Source organism: Trichosurus vulpecula, chromosome 3 (genome assembly GCF_011100635.1).
Source record: "Trichosurus vulpecula isolate mTriVul1 chromosome 3, mTriVul1.pri, whole genome shotgun sequence".
Taxonomy (NCBI): Eukaryota; Metazoa; Chordata; class Mammalia; order Diprotodontia; family Phalangeridae; genus Trichosurus; species Trichosurus vulpecula.
In genome coordinates this window covers 404989717-405006315 of record NC_050575.1, presented here as the reverse complement: position 1 = coordinate 405006315, position 16599 = coordinate 404989717, and the positions used below count along the sequence as shown (strand labels likewise).

Sequence of the window (16599 nt, the reverse complement as noted above, 5' to 3'; positions counted from 1 at the left end):
GTAATTGTGGTTTTTGCCTTTATGAGCATTGCAGTCCCTCAGTTCAGGACTGCCTGATTAGAGTGTACTTTGAGTATGTACTCCGGGTAGTCGCGTGCTTGGCCAATAAATCCACACACTAAATTTACCATGAACCCAGGTCTCAGCTCGCTGTTATTTTCTCATCTTTTCCAAGTCCGAGAAGATAGGATTCTACTCACCCTTATTTTCTTTGTTAACATTTCCACTGGTTAAGTCAGCTAGCCAGTTTAAAGGCGAAGAACTAACTGGACAGAGAGGCTTGGTGCCACAGCTTGGCTTTGCAGCAGGGTCGCAGCTCCCATTTGCTGAGTCTAACACACAGTTATTTCGCTGGAGAGCTGTTCCTAGATTAAGCTTTTCTCCAGCTAAAGAATTCTGTTAAGAAAAAAATATAAAAATTAATTGAAAATAACTTTAAAAATAAGGTTTTTCTTCTCCCTACCTCCTTAAACTAATCCAACAAGCTATCCTACAGTGGTTGCTGGCTAATGTGAGGAAAGTGAGCAAACCTATGTAGCATTAACATTATAAGCAAAAAGCAGTGAGGAATTAATTTCAGCTTCCAAGAAAATATCAATATGGGGGAAAAATAGGACTTCAAACCAAATCTTTAATTTAATCAAATAGTGCTGTAAATTCCACTCTCCGTAAAAATGCTCCCTCCACCCCCACTATTTACATTTTAAAGCCCTGTTTCTATAGCAAACAGCTGCCATATAGACAAATGTCTGGTTCAGTCTGTAAAATTGATAACTGCCTATACTACCATAATTTAGAGGCAAAATAAAGTCAGGAGGGTGAGGAAAAACCAAGGAGCGTGGGAAGAGATGGTGAGAAAGGAAATGTAAACATCAGAATTGCAGACCTGAAGGGACCTCAGGACCGCATTCCCAAACAGTGATGACCCAGCCTTTGCTGTGAGAGCTCTAAATTGAAGAAACCCGCCATCATCTGCTGAAAAAGCATGCTGCCCTTTTGCACAGTGCGAATTGTCATCAAGCTTTCCTTCACATCAAACCTAGATCTATGCAAGCAATTCCCACTCATTCCTCCTAACTCTGCCCTATGAAGGTGCCTCACCTGACAGGACTGGGCAAGGTGTGGAGAAGCCTTGGGTTCATACAGCATCTGACACTGAACACAGCTGGCAAACTATAAACAAGTGGCAACCTCCCTGGGCTTCTGTCTCCTCAGCTGTGGCACCTGCCTCAAAGGTATATTTGAAAGCACCTTTCAAATGTTCAAGTGCTCCATAAGTGATAGGCTTTATTAAAATGATGCCCAGGCTAAATATTCCTAATACGGGACCCCACCCTTGATGCCTTCTCTGGACAGTTCTGCCAGGGAGGACCTAGAACTGACCACCCTCTTCCTGATGTGGTCTCACACAGTACAGTACATCACAGTTATCACATCCCTAAACACACACATTAAACTGCCTCTCAACATAAGCTAGCCTCCCTCCCTCTAGCAAGTTTTTTTGGCTCCCATGTCATGCTATTGATTTCCACAAAGGTTCTAGGACACCAGCTTTTGGAGAGGGCCTGTTGTTTAGCCACCTTGCCCCCGCCACACAGGTGAGGCTGATTTTTGGAGGCAAAGGCATAACATTTACTCTTGTTAGTGTCATCTTACTCAATGTGGCCCCATGTTCCAGTCTGCCAAGAGCCTTTTGTGGCTTGACTCTGGCTAAAATGTGTGTTAATTAGTGTTGTCTGAAAATGTAATGAACATGCCATTCATAAAAACGTTAAATAATACAGAGGCAAGCACAGAGAGCCCTACAGTATTCATTCAACACCTACTATGTGCAAGGCACCGTAATAAGTGCTAGGAATACAGCACCTAATCCACACCGGAGCACACACAAAAACTAACAAGTAGTTGCCCAAATAACTCAGAACTATTTTGAAATCAACTAGGAATAGCAGACAGCCAGATGGTGGGAAAACCCACACCCACAGGGGCACCCCCTTTCCCCACCTGTCCTAGAACCCATTCAGGACAGAACAGTCAGTGGGAAGAGCCACTGCCACGGGGACAGGGGTGGGGGGGTAGGTAGCACCAATTCCAGAACACATTTAGACTTCCTGAGGGCTCAATAGCGCCTAGATGAGGTTGGTCACCCATGTTATTCTTTTCAGTTTGAGAGCCTTCCAGGCACTGCCATCTACCTGCCTCTATGCCCAATGGAACCCCAGGACTGTCATCCTAGCAAGTGGTATACCCAAAGGACCCTTCTGGTGATCACAAAGTCCAGTTCTTTCTAGCTCCCATGCAGCTGACCTTTCTGGATTATTTTCCCCAACTCAGTATGAGCTCCTTTATGGCAGAAGACATTTTGCTTTCTGTATGCCTGGTGTTTAGCACAGTACTCAGCAAGCGCTTAATAAATGCCTTTTCATTTATTCACACACTACTGCCTTACTTCATTACTTCAAAAAGAACTAGTCTCCAAAGCAAGGCAGTACATTTAGAAAAACTAATCTTCTGGCTTGAAAGGTTGTTTCCCTCCTGTGTCCTGTGTGTAGCAGTTTTTTTTACGTGAAACATCATGACCCTTCTTTGGCCAAGTTCCTTTCACAACATGTCTGTGAGCAGAGGGGAGGCCTGGGACAGCAGCCGTACCTGTCTTGTGTCCTCCTTCGGGGCTGGCTTTGAGAGGAGCTTGATTTGCCGATTCGAACAAGGGCAGTTCGCCTTTATTCCCCACTTTGCTCTTACAGAGTGAACAATATCTCCCACATCATACAGAGCTACACAGAAAGTCAGACAAGCAGATGAGCAATGATGTCACAGCGGCTTCCGCTGCCAAAGCTGGTGTTTCTATCTTTAATCTTGCTGAATGAATCCTTCCTACACATACGTGTATGTTACACACTCTCACACACACACTCTCACAAACACACACCCAACACTGTTAAGATGCGCCAAAACATGTCTGACCTAGAGTCTGTTTCAAAGACATGACTAACTCATTTGTTCTACTGGAGCCAGGTCAATAAAGCACTATATGGATTTATCACAAAATAAAACCACTCAAGCCAATCATTACCCACTATAACGACTCATTAACCTTAACAGGCCTTCCAAAATGAGTACACTGCAGTACCTTTCCCGGGAATGATCTGTGTGGGCATGAGGTTTTCCGGTTCGTGGATTTGACTCTTCACACACTTCAGCCAGGAGAACGTCTTGTATGTACTACCTACAAGAAAAAAACACTTAGTAACATGTCTGAACCTGCAATTGTTCACCATTTCAAAACCTCTCCTCAAATGACAGTGAATGTTCTCAAAAGACATTGAAGGTAGAAATGAAAAATTAGAAGCCTCTAAAGTTTGAAAGGGGAATAAGACTCAAAAAACAAGCCCTTCCTTACCTTGCTGGACATTTTTTTTCTTCATCCTGAAGCAGTCCACACACACCCCAAACCCACAGCGAGGGCATACCCAGTGCAAGTTAAAGATTGTAGTGTCACACACATCACACATTTCTCGAACGCCTCGAACAGCACGCTTCCAAGCAACTTGTCCTGACAGGGGAGAAAACGACTTCCTTAGGTTCAGAGAGCCCACCAGACAGAAAGCTAGTTTTTTTTGTTTTTGTTTTCCAGAATGGACACTGACTTTCTTAGAACATCTGTGTAAATTGTCAGATTTGATAGCAATACTAATTTTCTCATTTAGGTTAAACCTTAACATTTTTAATGCCTTTCTAATACCATTTAGGCTGGCGATTTCATCAAAATTCAAAATGATGCCTTGTATTCTTCCCTCTGAAACTCCCAAATTGGTTGAGAATAGGTAAAAGAATATTAGAATTAAGATAACAAATAGGGAGGGGAACTATGGCAGAAGGGAAAGGGACTCCCTATCTTTTCATTAGGTCTCAGTTTCCTTTTGTTCATGGAAAAACTCAAGAAATTCCCCAATTCTCCTAAAACAAGCCAATCAATAAATCAATGAATGAGTAACAGATGTGGAAAAGTGCCTTGCTCAGAGTCCTGCAGAGGCAGAATGAGAACCAAAATTTTATGACTATCTTAGAATTTTAGAACATGAGTGACCCTCAGCCATCACCTAATGTCAACTCTTTTATCATAATCCAGTTTTCTTTATGTTATCATATATTATGAGATTATCAACACCTAGATTTAGAGCTAAAAGAAATCCTAGAAGTCATCAAGTCCAACTCTCTCATAAATTAAGGCACAGAGAGGTCAAGGGACTAGCTCAGGATCACACAGACTTGAACCCACCAGGCCATTCTTGCCTGCAAGTACAGTGTAATGAGAGCAAGGATTTCTCTCCCTTACCATCTGTTCAGCCCGAGCCTCCAATCAACCAAGTGCCCGGTGACTGGTACCCACCTAGTAGTGGCTTTGTCAATGCTTGTGGAAATTCAGGATTTCAACTATGACACTAATTGAGCGGGTCAGGGGCGTGCTTTTGCGTGTATTTTAAGTTAAGGTTCAGTGATCTAATCATCGATGCTATAGACAGTGACTCAGCAAACAAGAGCAGGGTTATCTTCCAAAATTTTGTGATTAATTCGAATCCCTACTAAAAAACCCAAGGTAAGGGTATGTAGCTATAGGACAGCCAGAGGAGATAAGGATGTCCTTCATCTCAGCTCAATCCCCCGATAAGTACAAACTAGACTCAAATGTCACTAGAAAATGTTTAACAAAATAAACAAAAATTTAACACAACACAGAGTGTTCATTTGTGGTTTTCTATGTCAGCATACAAGGATCTGTTTCTATTTGAGGCTGTCTCCACCACCATAATCTCCCTCGTCTTCACTTTCAGGGCTCTAGGAAGGCAGCCAGACAGCCACACTGGTGCATGGTAAGACGCTGTATTGGCCTTATTATAGACTTCTTTAAATTTCCAGTTGGGACTAAAGGTAATTTTCTTAATGAAAAGAGGAAGATAAAGGACACCTAGAAATGTTCGTTCAAACAAGTACTGTAACTGCCTGACATGAAGCAGGTTTCCACATTTATCATTAGAATGACATCAACAAGAACATTTCCTGGCACAGCAGGCACACTGAGGATGCAAGAAAAAAAAGGAGAGTAAACAAGCAAGCTGCTAAAAAAGCCCAATTAAAAGTCAGTGGATTTCAGGATGTGATCCCTGTTCTTTGAAGTTATAACCTTCCCTACAGTTTCATACTAAACAAGTTCAAAATGCTGGTCCCTTAACTCTAAGATCACCTCCAATGGACCTTGGGTTCACATTCTATTTGCACACAGTTGTCTGCATGTTGTTTTACTGGTTAGACTGTGAACACCTTGAGGGCAAGGGCTGTTTGTGCCTTTCTTTGTATCCTTGGTACTTAGGACTGTGCCTGGCACATAGAAGGCACTTAATAAAGGCTCACCGAATGACAAAATACAGTAGGTGCTAAACACAAAGTGACTCCCATTCATGCCCCTCAAGACCTCAGAGAGTATATAATCCAAAATACATGTGAACCCCTCTACCAAGGTGAATTACTGATGGCCAATCTTCCCTGAAAATCTCCAGCATAAGGCAGTGAAAAATCCCATGGTTTGATAGTAGCCCTGGTTCAGATCCTAGTTCTGCTACTTTCCACTTATGTCATTTAACATTTTAAGAACTCTCATGCTGACAAACTGGCTCCATCTTCAGGCGGTCCATCCCACTGTCACCCAACAGTGACTTTTTGTGAGCACATACCAATGCCAATCTTCCTCTCTGCTCCATGTTCTGCCCTCTAACCAAACCCTTTTCCACTTCAGGTGCCAAGGGCTGTGCCAGTGATGGAAGGATGGAAATGAGAACAGAACCTTCCCTCAAGGAGATGGTCTTCTCTTCAGCTTACTTTCCTCTGGGTGTGCCTTCACCTGTCAATGTCCTTCCTAAGAGCTGAGCACAGTATTCCTGATATGTCTGACTGGGGTGGGGTACTGTGACCACCTCATTCTGATCAATGTTGTTGTTTTGTCATTTAGTGTGTCTGACTCTCTGTGACTTCACATGGGGTTTTCTTGGCAGAGATACTGGAGCGGTTGGCCATTTCCTTCTCCAGTTCATTAAACAGATGAGAAAATGGAGGCAAACAAGGTTAAGTGACTTGTCTAGGGTTGCACAGCTATAAAGTGTCTGAGGTCACATTTGAACTCAGGTCCTCCTGATTCCAAGGTCAGCATTCTATCTACTATCCTACCTAGCTGCTCCCATTCTAATCAAAGACCTCAAATAAAGCCTAACTATTATCATGTCATGCTAGTCAGCCATTTATTAAGCTCCTACTACATGCTAGATCTGGGGTAACAAAGAGTTGGACCCAACTAAAATGACTAACAACAAATGTGCGAGGCATTGTGCAAGAAGTTACACTACTCATGTTATTGAGCGTGGAATCCACTAAAACCTTGAGTGTGTATATGTACATATATATATATCTCCTCCTTTAAAAATCCAAGTATAGGACTTTACTATTACCCCATTAGTCTCCATTTTGGATTTTGGCTCATCCTTCTAGCCTGTCAAGATCTTTTTAGATCCTAGTACACTCTTGCTGTGTTGGGAGCCCCTGGGTGGTGCAACAGAGAGAGTGCTGGACCTAGAGTCAAGAAGACCCCTCTTCATGACTTCAAATCCAGACTCAGACACTTACTAGCTGTGCAACCCTAGGCAAGTCACCCCAGTTTGCCTCAGTGTCCTCATCTGTCAAATGAGCCGGAGATTTGAAATGACAAACCGCTCCAGTATCTTTGCCAAGACAATTGGGGTCACATAGAGTTGAACACAACCGAAATGACTGAAAATCATCACTTGATGTGTCAGGCTATTTCCATTCTTCCTGTCCAATTTTGGTCTACTAATTTAATAAAAGCAAGCTATCCAAGGCTGCTTCCTTCAGGTTCTCCACAACAGAGAGCTTGCCTCAGCCTGCTATTTCTATTCTTGTTGGGTTTTCCGATGAGTTCAATCTCCCTAATCGTCTCATGCAGTTCTAGAGTCAGCCTTCCTATTCATCTGATATTACTACTCCCACTCATAAAAGCCATGTGGATCAAAAACAGCAAAGTGAAAAAGAAAGAAATAATTTTTTAAAAAAGACTTTCCCTTGAAATCGGAATCTGAGGGTTCGTGCCCCAGCCTGAATCTCTGTGCAGCCAGAGAAACCAGACATTGGCTGCCCCAAATTAAAAATATTCTCCCTGTTACTTTTGGGGCATTTGAGGAATAAAATCAGCTACTTATACTGGTCTAATGCTGTCCATTTTATAAAACACTCTCACATACAGGATGCACTTGATCTTTACGGTAAACCCAAAAAGAGATGAGCAGGACACCCTTTGTTCCCATTTCAGAAACAGGAACTAAAGGCCAGGGACAGGGATTTGCCCGAATCCACAAAGCTCTTGGGATGCAGAAATGGCATTCTTATTCAGATTTCGAACTCTGCCCAGCCCTCTGTTCTTTAAGTAATAGAACCTTTCCTCAGGAAAACAAAACTACTGTCTTTTGCTGGTATCTAACAAAGCAACTACATGCGGCTGGCTGGTAAGTCATTGGAACCTCACAGGGCAAAAGGTGCAATGAAAATACAATGAAAAAAACATTTTCTCCTTACAACTCTGATAAATTGTAATTAAAAAGTAAATAGTGAAAATGAGGGCTCGAGGCATCTCAAAATGCCCCACTTCCTAAAAGATGCTCTTACTGTGTGGCTCAATGGTTGACATCGCCTCCTTTTCGGATATCACCATTTGACAGAAGTGGTCTCCAATGTTGGCGAGGATATATTTTGCAGTATCCAAATCAGTACCCACCACATTTTTGGCCAAAGGCAACCACAGGCCAATGGCTTCCATATCATACTTGTTTGGAGTCAAGAAGCCTTCTACTCGCAACACACCATGTTTATTAAATTGTAACCTATGGGGAAAGACAATAAAATTTGCAAGTTCATAGCCTTTTATGAGTATTTAAGCACAGGATCAAATACTTGAAAGCAGTTATATCAAGATTGTTCACCACCTTGGTCCACATTTCTGCCTCCCTTCTTTATAACACATTCCAATCTCTTAGTGTTTCCTAACCTTCAAACTATAAACTGTTTATAGTTCTTTGGCAGCTTAGATACTGACTGAGAATTTGTTTTTAAAAAATATTTCAATAATGGTTTCTATATAACTGGTTTACTTTGCGATCTTTTACATTTTATTTTATGCATCTTAACCATTGTTCAAAGGAGTTCACATAAAATCAAATGACAAAATGACATAATCATATAATTTTTCAGGGAAAGTTGTTAGATTTTTACAATCAGATTTCAAGTAGGATGCTAGCAAAGAAATAAAATTATCAAAGAAGAAAGTGGAAAACAAGCAAAAGGAGATCTGCAGATCACCTAGAAGTGGTCGCCCATTACATTAACAGTGTGATAGTCACACTGTGGGATAGTCACCTCTACTCTGCAGAACCTTGAATGAAGCGTAAAAGACAAATGTTACCATTCCCAAAGGTTCTGATGTGATTTATTCAATGCCTACTCAATTAGCACGTAACTATATCTAACGTAGCAAACAATGAGAATGTAAGGTTTCAAATGAGTTCAAGGGGTAGAAAATGTGTTTATGTCAGCGGATGCTGTTCGGTGCTGTGAATGCTGGAGGGGTACTGTTTTTACTATCTACCCTGTAGGCCACAGGTGTCCAAAAGTCCATATGGCCCACAAGACTCCCAAACCAGATTAAAATGGAACTGGGAAATACTTAACAAAACCAATAAAAATACAACATAATATAGATAACATTGCCTTTTTTCTGCACAGGCTGGTGGCCCCTTTCTGTCTGAGTCTGACCGCACTGCCGGAGGCACTGGTGAGCCACGGCAGGTTTGTGAACAGGAATGATACCCACAAGAAATGAGTCTGGTCGAAGGTTATCTCTGGCAGATATTTCCAGGAATAAGTGAAAGGGAGGACTGGGAGAAGGGAAACCAGAGCGTCAGAAGTCATGCTTGATTAGGTCGAGGGCAGCTCAATTCACTCAATTTACTAAGTACCCACGGAAAATGACCAATCCTTGTCCTGTGGGAGCTTACCTTCTACTGGTGGCCAACAGCATGTACAGAAGAGAGAAGCAAAGTGAAAAGAGAGCAGGAGACAATTTCAGGGAGGAGGAAGGGGAGAAAGCATGCTCCAGCATGAGAATAGCCCCTGGGCCTGTGTGTAGGCAGAAGATAGAGGACTGGCCTTGGGCAACATCTCACAGAGAGCAGGCACCACGGGCCAAGGGCAGTACTCAACAGTCTGGGCCGAGTTAGGGAAGAGAGAGGCTCTCTACTGGACATGCTCAATTTCAGGGGCCCGAGACACACTAAGCACAAGCTCCATCCGACAGACGGTAAACAATGAGTCACCTGAAGAGAAACGATCCTTGAACCCATGGGAGATAGTAACAAGCAAAGTGAGACAGATGATGCTTCCCAACCAAGGCGGGAATTCAGAGAAGAGGAGGAGTGGAGAGGAGGCAAGAGCTCAGCAATATCCAAGTGACAGAGGTCAGGAAAGCATAAGAGTCAAAGAGGCTGCTGACCTTAGAACCATTTTAGCCAAGTGCTAGGAGCAGAACTTACAAGTGGGTGGTAAAGAAGCAGAGAGAGGAAACGATTCTTCCTAGGATTCTGAGGGAATTGACAGGCTACATGGGTGTTCTGTTTCATTTGTAAGGAAGGGGGTACCTAAGAATCTTTATAGGTAGCAGAGAAAGAGAGAGATGATCCACAGGGCAACTTCCTCAGGCCCAGATGGAGGGGCTGGCTTTGACTAGGAGAAGAGTCACATTTTCCTTTGTTTTCTCAGTAAAGTGGGATGGATAGAGGTTTTGAAGGTTTGGGGAGAAGAGAAGCAAAAAGAATAAATGAATGAATGTGAAAGACATGCAGACATGAATCACTAAGGTGGAGCAGTCCATGTTTCTGGGGGGATGACTAGAAGAGAAGCACAATGAGCTGAATCTGGATGATGGACCACTGAAGTAAACAGATAAGTTAAGACAGGCACTGGTCTGACTGGGGAGAAGAAAAGATGACAGCCTTTGTCCTAGATGTGCTGCCTCTGTCAGCAGTCCTCCAAGATGTTCAGCAAGAGGAACACAGAATTTCATCAAACTAAAGTGTCAGAGATAACAGTTGGGTGAGGATGACATCTGAGGGGATACAGAGAAAAGCTGAGTTCCCCTTACGGAAAGGAAAAAGAAACAGGAGGCTGACTAGGCAGCAGAGTAAAGCTAAGATTCTTCTGATGCTCATAGACCTAAACCTATCTATAAGTAGAGAAGAAAGGAGCTGATAATAGAGGAACAGATTATTAATGGTGCTAGAGGAAGAAGGTATAAATCAAGACAAGATCCCAGAGGAAGTGAGACGGTGTGACATCAAGGAAACAGAAGATCCGGTCTTAAAAAGTAAGAGGAATGATACTTTGTGAGTGAAGGGAAAAAGGATGGCTGAGAGACAGAGAGATTGTGATATGAAAAGGAAACAAGAAAGCTCAAGAGAGCAGGCACAATCCTCACTCTGACCAGCCAAAATAGTTATTTTGGAAAAATATGCACGATGATCATTTGGTAATTGATGCTGATGAATTCTGCCTTCTACTCTCATCAGCCAGCTCCTTTGGCTGCTATTAAAAAGGTAACTGATCGTACCTTTTCCTCCTAGAAGAGGAAAAATGAAATATTTAAGGTCCCTACACTCACCTGTTAGTGTTACATGATAAAATTTCCAGGTGGTGTAATAGTTAACAACGATTAAGAACTACCATACAGATTCTCAGAAAGGAAAATTGTAACCAATCTTTGTCCAAGCTTGCTATCCCATTAAACTGAAATAATTTATGAGCTCAAATCTCTAGTGCCACTTTTTCACAGATACGAATGACTGTGTGTTTTAATGATGGAAAAAATTACTAGTAAAAAGAATTCTGCTTGTCAAATACACTGAGATAAAGGATCATCTTATAAATATACAGAATATATACACATACATATATCACACACACACACACACACACACACACACACACACACACAGAAACCATAGGAGTTTAGATATGGAAGCAGCCTTAGAAAATTTCCGTTAATAATAAACAAGGTAGCCTCTTTTTTTACACTCAAGAGCAATTTAAAATTTAATTTAAAAAACAGAAATGGAAAGAAGAAAAAGAAGATGGAGCCAAATATTAAATTCCCCAGATAAAAGCTGAATTGAAAGTCTGTTTTTTGTTTTCTTTTCTAGAATTGTATCTTCCATGAATGAAAAGGAAGAGAGAATTAAAATCTTTGTACCACAGAGACCAGGTTGCTCTGCCCACTTCCCAACAGGGCTCACCTCCTGAAGTGAAAAAATCTGCAAAAGACAGGGGAGTCCTTGTCCTTTCGATAGCTATCCAGACGGCACTCACGGCACTTGGACAGATTTGCAGTAATAGCTGCACAGGCACCATCCTGTACAAAGGCCTCACCACTCTGCTGCAGTTTCTTGACCTTGGCTGGGTCCATCAACACCGATTTCCGAGCGGTGACTATATAAACAAAGACAAAGAATGAGGACCTGTGATTGACATACTCAGTTAAGTACTATCTTGAGACAGATGGCTCAGCGCATCAGCCAACTCCTTATAACAAAGTTTCAGATGTCGTGCATCAATCCAGCTTTCAGAATCTTTTTAATGATCCATGGGAGCCTAATTGTTGAAATGATGTCGTTGCCTCTTTCTGATTTTCCCACTATTCATTTATGGAGCCAAATCCATTAATCGTCACTCTATCCAATCCTATCTCAAAATCAATTCTGCTTATACAGAGCACTAGAGTACTGCTTTGAGTGCTTCACAGCTCAAGATGGGAAGGATGTCTCAGGGTGACATTTCTAGGACAAAAACAGCCTGTCAGAAGATCAGGTGTCACAGAAGGCTGACATCATGCAGTGAACACTGGGACACAGGCTCTGACTGGGCTCTCTCTCTTATCACCAGGGTCATCTTAAGGCAAGTCACTTCCCCCTCAAACCTTCATCCCTTCTTCTGTTAAATGAGGGAGCTGGACTATACCTAAGGTTCTCATGCTAGAAATGACAATCCTATGAGAGCAGGGCTAATCTATCTGTAAACTACAGATCAAACTCTAAAAACTTAAATTAAGAACCTCCATTTTCTAAAGCACTTTTCAATTACTACATTATTCCGATAGAAACTAACCACAACACAAATGTCTCAATGCAATGTCGCTGTTGCTTGAAACACAAAATTGCTCTTTTTTTAAAAACTTCACTCTAGGTCCTTGCCTCTCCTCCTTCACATATTAGAGGTGTTCACATCTGATCACAGGTAAAAAACATACCATTAAAGCATTTAGTGGGTTTCCTCTGAAGAGGAAAATCTATTGTCTTAACAATAGATTTAAACTGTGAAGAAAGGATGAACTGCGATTTTTTTTCTTTAATAAAGAGAAAGGGAGAAAAATCCAGAATAGTTCAGACCAAATATAGGAAAAAGCCTATTTAGAAATGAATTAACGAGAAATGTTACAACATAGTTTAGTTCTATTTCTGACTGAGGACCCAAAAAGCGTGACCCTTTTGTCTTGAGTCCAAAAGGGCACAAGACCTGGAAAGCCCAGAGGGAAGGACCTTGTTTCCAGAACTTTATCTAGAGAAGGTGTAGATTAACTGGGAGAACAAACAAGATAACATGAGGAACAAAGATATGAGGAATAGGAAGCAAGAGAAACTAGGCTGAGCAAATCACTTCCCTACTCTGGGTGCCTACTTATTTGTGATGAGCTGAGGAAGAAGGGAGGGACAAAGGAGTAGTGAGATGGACTCCAACAAGATGATCTCTGCCACTTTCACTAACTTCGTTTAGGAGCAAGGTAAACTGATGAAAACTTTCCTAAGTCCTGCCAAGCAGGCACTGCAGCTTAGGGCTCCACACAGTCAAGAGTTAATTTAGTGAATATTTTAAAGAAAGTGGAAAGTTTAGGGAAATGAACATCCATGCCATCTTGAGTTTCAAGGACTGGGGAGTTGCAGAGGGCAGAAGGCAAATGTGTTTTCTTCCATCTATTTCTGAATGTCCAGTTCCATTTACAGCCCTCTGAGATTCCTGGATTCTCATATACTGCTAATGTGGTAAAATAGGGCAGCCTCAAGAGAGAACTTTTACTCTGATAGTATCAGGTTATCATTTTCTCTCGATCTATAGTGGTTTAAGGCAAGCTAAACTTAATATTAAGATTCTTAATTCTTCAACCTTTACTGGAGCTATTTAAAACAGGGAGTTTACATATTAATGCTTGTGGTACTGTTTTTTAATACGTGAATTGTCAACATGTGACGAAATATAAATTATGTGAATAAAACATCTGACCTAGTGCTAATAAAAAAAGAAAAGATTCTTATTCTGAATTTCCAGATGAAAGCCCCAGGTCAAACAGGAAGTCAAGGGTACACTGCTCTGCAAAATTAAGCCATCAAAAATAAGATTTTAGAAATGTCAACAAAAACAATAAACTCAAGAAAACTTCTAATATCTCATGAATAAAAGCACATTTGAAGCAATAACGTGATGTCTTAAAAGATACGACCAACTAGATAAGAATTAAAAGAATACCTGAACACAACTTAAAAAAAATTTTCAGGAAGATTTAAAACAGCTGACCCTCATGTAGCCACGAAGAGCAGACTCCAATGAAATCCAAAAGAAAGGACAAGTTTAGAAATTTACTAAACTGGAAAAAAGCCTTCCAGTAACATACAAGAGTCACAGCTAAACTATGGAATGTTAGAATTAACACTGTCTTAGAACACAGAGAAAAGGCAAATAATCTGTCCATTTCAAAAATTAAGAAAACCTCTCTGACTCACGTAGCACACACTGCAAACAGAATAAGCCAAAGAACATCAAATAAGAAATTTACAATTCAGTATCCTGGCATAGCATATAAGCCCTATAGTGCTATGTCAGCTGTGATCACACTTTAAAACTATAGTGAGAAAGAAAAAAATCCTTCAAGTCACCAGAAAGCAATTCTCCACTGAAGCAGAAAAAGGACAAGAAGATGAAATATATGTGTGTGCATACACACACACACACACACACACACACACACACACACACATACAAAAACATGATTAACTACTGATTCCAGATTGTCCCCCTGCAAAACTATTCATTCAGATCTATACTTAAAAGCCATTCATCTTAAAATCCATCCCAAGAGATAAGAACTTTGTACTTAAAACTCTTTAATATCTGTTAACATAACCACTGAGATCCAAGTCCCTGGAGATTAGAAATCAGCCAAGAATGTTAAATGATTAAAACTACAAAACACCACATGTGATGGGGGGGAGGAGAGATAAACCAAGAGAGACAAAAGACAACAATAAAATGATAATTTCAAAGGCCAGTTTTTAAAAAATAAAGGGTGGTAATTAAGTGGAAAAAAACAGGCCAGTTAACTGGGGATGGGAGAGATAGGAGTGAAGAAAAGTGTCAAAAATTTAAAATATAAAAGCATAAAGTATAGGAATTGTTTATTTAATAAAGTTTATTTTAAAAAAAAATAAATGTACATTCCCTTTCAAGAAAATAATAGAAGACACGGAATCCTACCAATTTAAACACTGACTGTGAAGTGAATTCACCCACAGTAACAGTCAGGAGACTGATTGAAACAGAATACAACTATTTGCTGGCAGCAGGAAGCAAGCTAAGACAAAAAGCTTTAAAAATATTTCAATTGAAAAACTGGTCTAATACGAATCTCACAGTCTCAGAGATTGAAATAATAAAAACCTGAGTCTCATGAATTCAAATCAGAATACATTAATAGCTCAAGCACATTATGATGAAATAATAAAAATGAAAAGTTCTATTTTAAGTTTCTACCTAGTACTAAATGATAAGAGAAAAATTTACAACTCTGCAAGCTACATAAGACTTGAATTGATTAACAAGCTAGACTTAGAGACATACAGAAAACTTAAAAGAACATTTATTCTTTTCAAGTATACAAAATATTAAAAAACTTAAGTAAATTTTAAATTTAAATACTATGTTGTCAGCCCACAATACATTAAAACCAAGAATTTAGAGGCACATGGAATAGAAAAACATGATTAAACATCTGAATTATAGAAAGCAGAAAAAAAGAAAACAATTACAATGAATATTACAAATCAAGATGAAGATAAGGCATTCTTGGTCATTTTCAGAAACAAATTTCTAAGCAAGGAATGCCTATAATCTAAGGTAAAGTGAATTAACTCAGTCTACATTTAATCTAGGAAAGTAACAAAATAACTCAAAGAGAAAAGAGAAAGGGGGAGTGAGTGCCTAATTATAAGCAAAGATGAAACTAACAGGTCAGAAAACAAGAACTGAAATAATTAAAAGTTAAAAGAGGTACTTTTAAGAGACCAATTAAAACTGATAAACCATTAGCAAATTTAGTTTTTAAAAAGAACTCAAATGTATATAAACCTGAAATGAGAAAAGGGAGACTGTGATGTGCACAACAAAAAGGAAAAGGGGATTATGACGCACAACTTACAGCTCAAAAAACAAAAAACACAACAACAAAAAAACCAGGAAACAGGTAACAAAGAGAGGAAGCTCAGGACAGTTCGGGTCATTAATGGTATCTCACCCACCCACCCCCCACTGCCCCTCACCAGAAGGATTCAAGAAGATTCCTGCACCCTACTCCCCCACCTTCAAGGGACCGTTAACCTGTTACACAGACTGACTATACAGAAGTATAGAGAAAACTAGCAGGCTATAGAGAGCATCATAATGAGTTTCAAAACTTAGAATTAAAGCCTGAAAAATTATAGACCAATGGATCCAAAAATTCCAAGTTAGCAAGTAAAGTAATACAGCTAAAAGGTATTTGCCATGGCTCCACAGGATATATCCTAGACATGAAAGGACAACTGAAGAGTAGAATTTATCATTTTGATTTATCAGTTGATGCAGCCGAGAAGGCCTCAGAAAACATGTGCACTCACGATTTACTAAAAACTGGAATGGGAGGATTTTTCACAAAGCTAATATCAAAATGGTTTTGAAGAACAACTTTACAAGTGGGATCCCAACCCCCCGCCCCCACACATGTGGGTAGTCCAACGGCTTTCCACTTCCCCAATGTATTGCTCACTTCTAAGACTGATCCTCAGAAAACTGCTCCTCTGAAGGCCACTCAGTCCAAACTGTGGTTGGCCCATGTCACTCTCCTCTTTTGGTCAAGGAGATCAGCAGCAGGCTCCCCATCATCCTCTCCTCCCTATGCCTGTCCTCGTACTAAGGGAACATTTGACATGCCACCTCCTTAGACCCAATGACTATCCTTCGAGACTCTACCCCAGCCCTATCCAGAGCCAGTCACACACCACATTTCACTGTTACTCACAAGGATGATTAAAAATCCTCCATTCTGTATCTGAACACCATCTCTCTCCGTGTCTCTCCAAAATCTCTGCCATCATCTACCACTCTCACCCACCCCCCTCAGCCCCACCTCCA

The 16599-nt window shown here is 40.6% G+C and overlaps 1 protein-coding gene across 1 annotated transcript in view; it reads right to left on the bottom strand.

Annotated features, from left to right (window-relative positions):
* Positions 1-16599, bottom strand: part of KDM3A (lysine demethylase 3A) — a 76904-nt gene that overhangs the window by 20705 nt on the left and 39600 nt on the right. The window contains exons 10-15 of the mRNA XM_036750525.1: positions 11403-11595; positions 7729-7943; positions 3404-3556; positions 3134-3229; positions 2650-2777; positions 201-396 (exon numbers count right to left, since the gene is read on the bottom strand). Coding sequence (XP_036606420.1) covers positions 201-396; positions 2650-2777; positions 3134-3229; positions 3404-3556; positions 7729-7943; positions 11403-11595 — 981 coding nt within the window. The remainder of the gene's footprint in view (positions 1-200; positions 397-2649; positions 2778-3133; positions 3230-3403; positions 3557-7728; positions 7944-11402; positions 11596-16599) is intronic.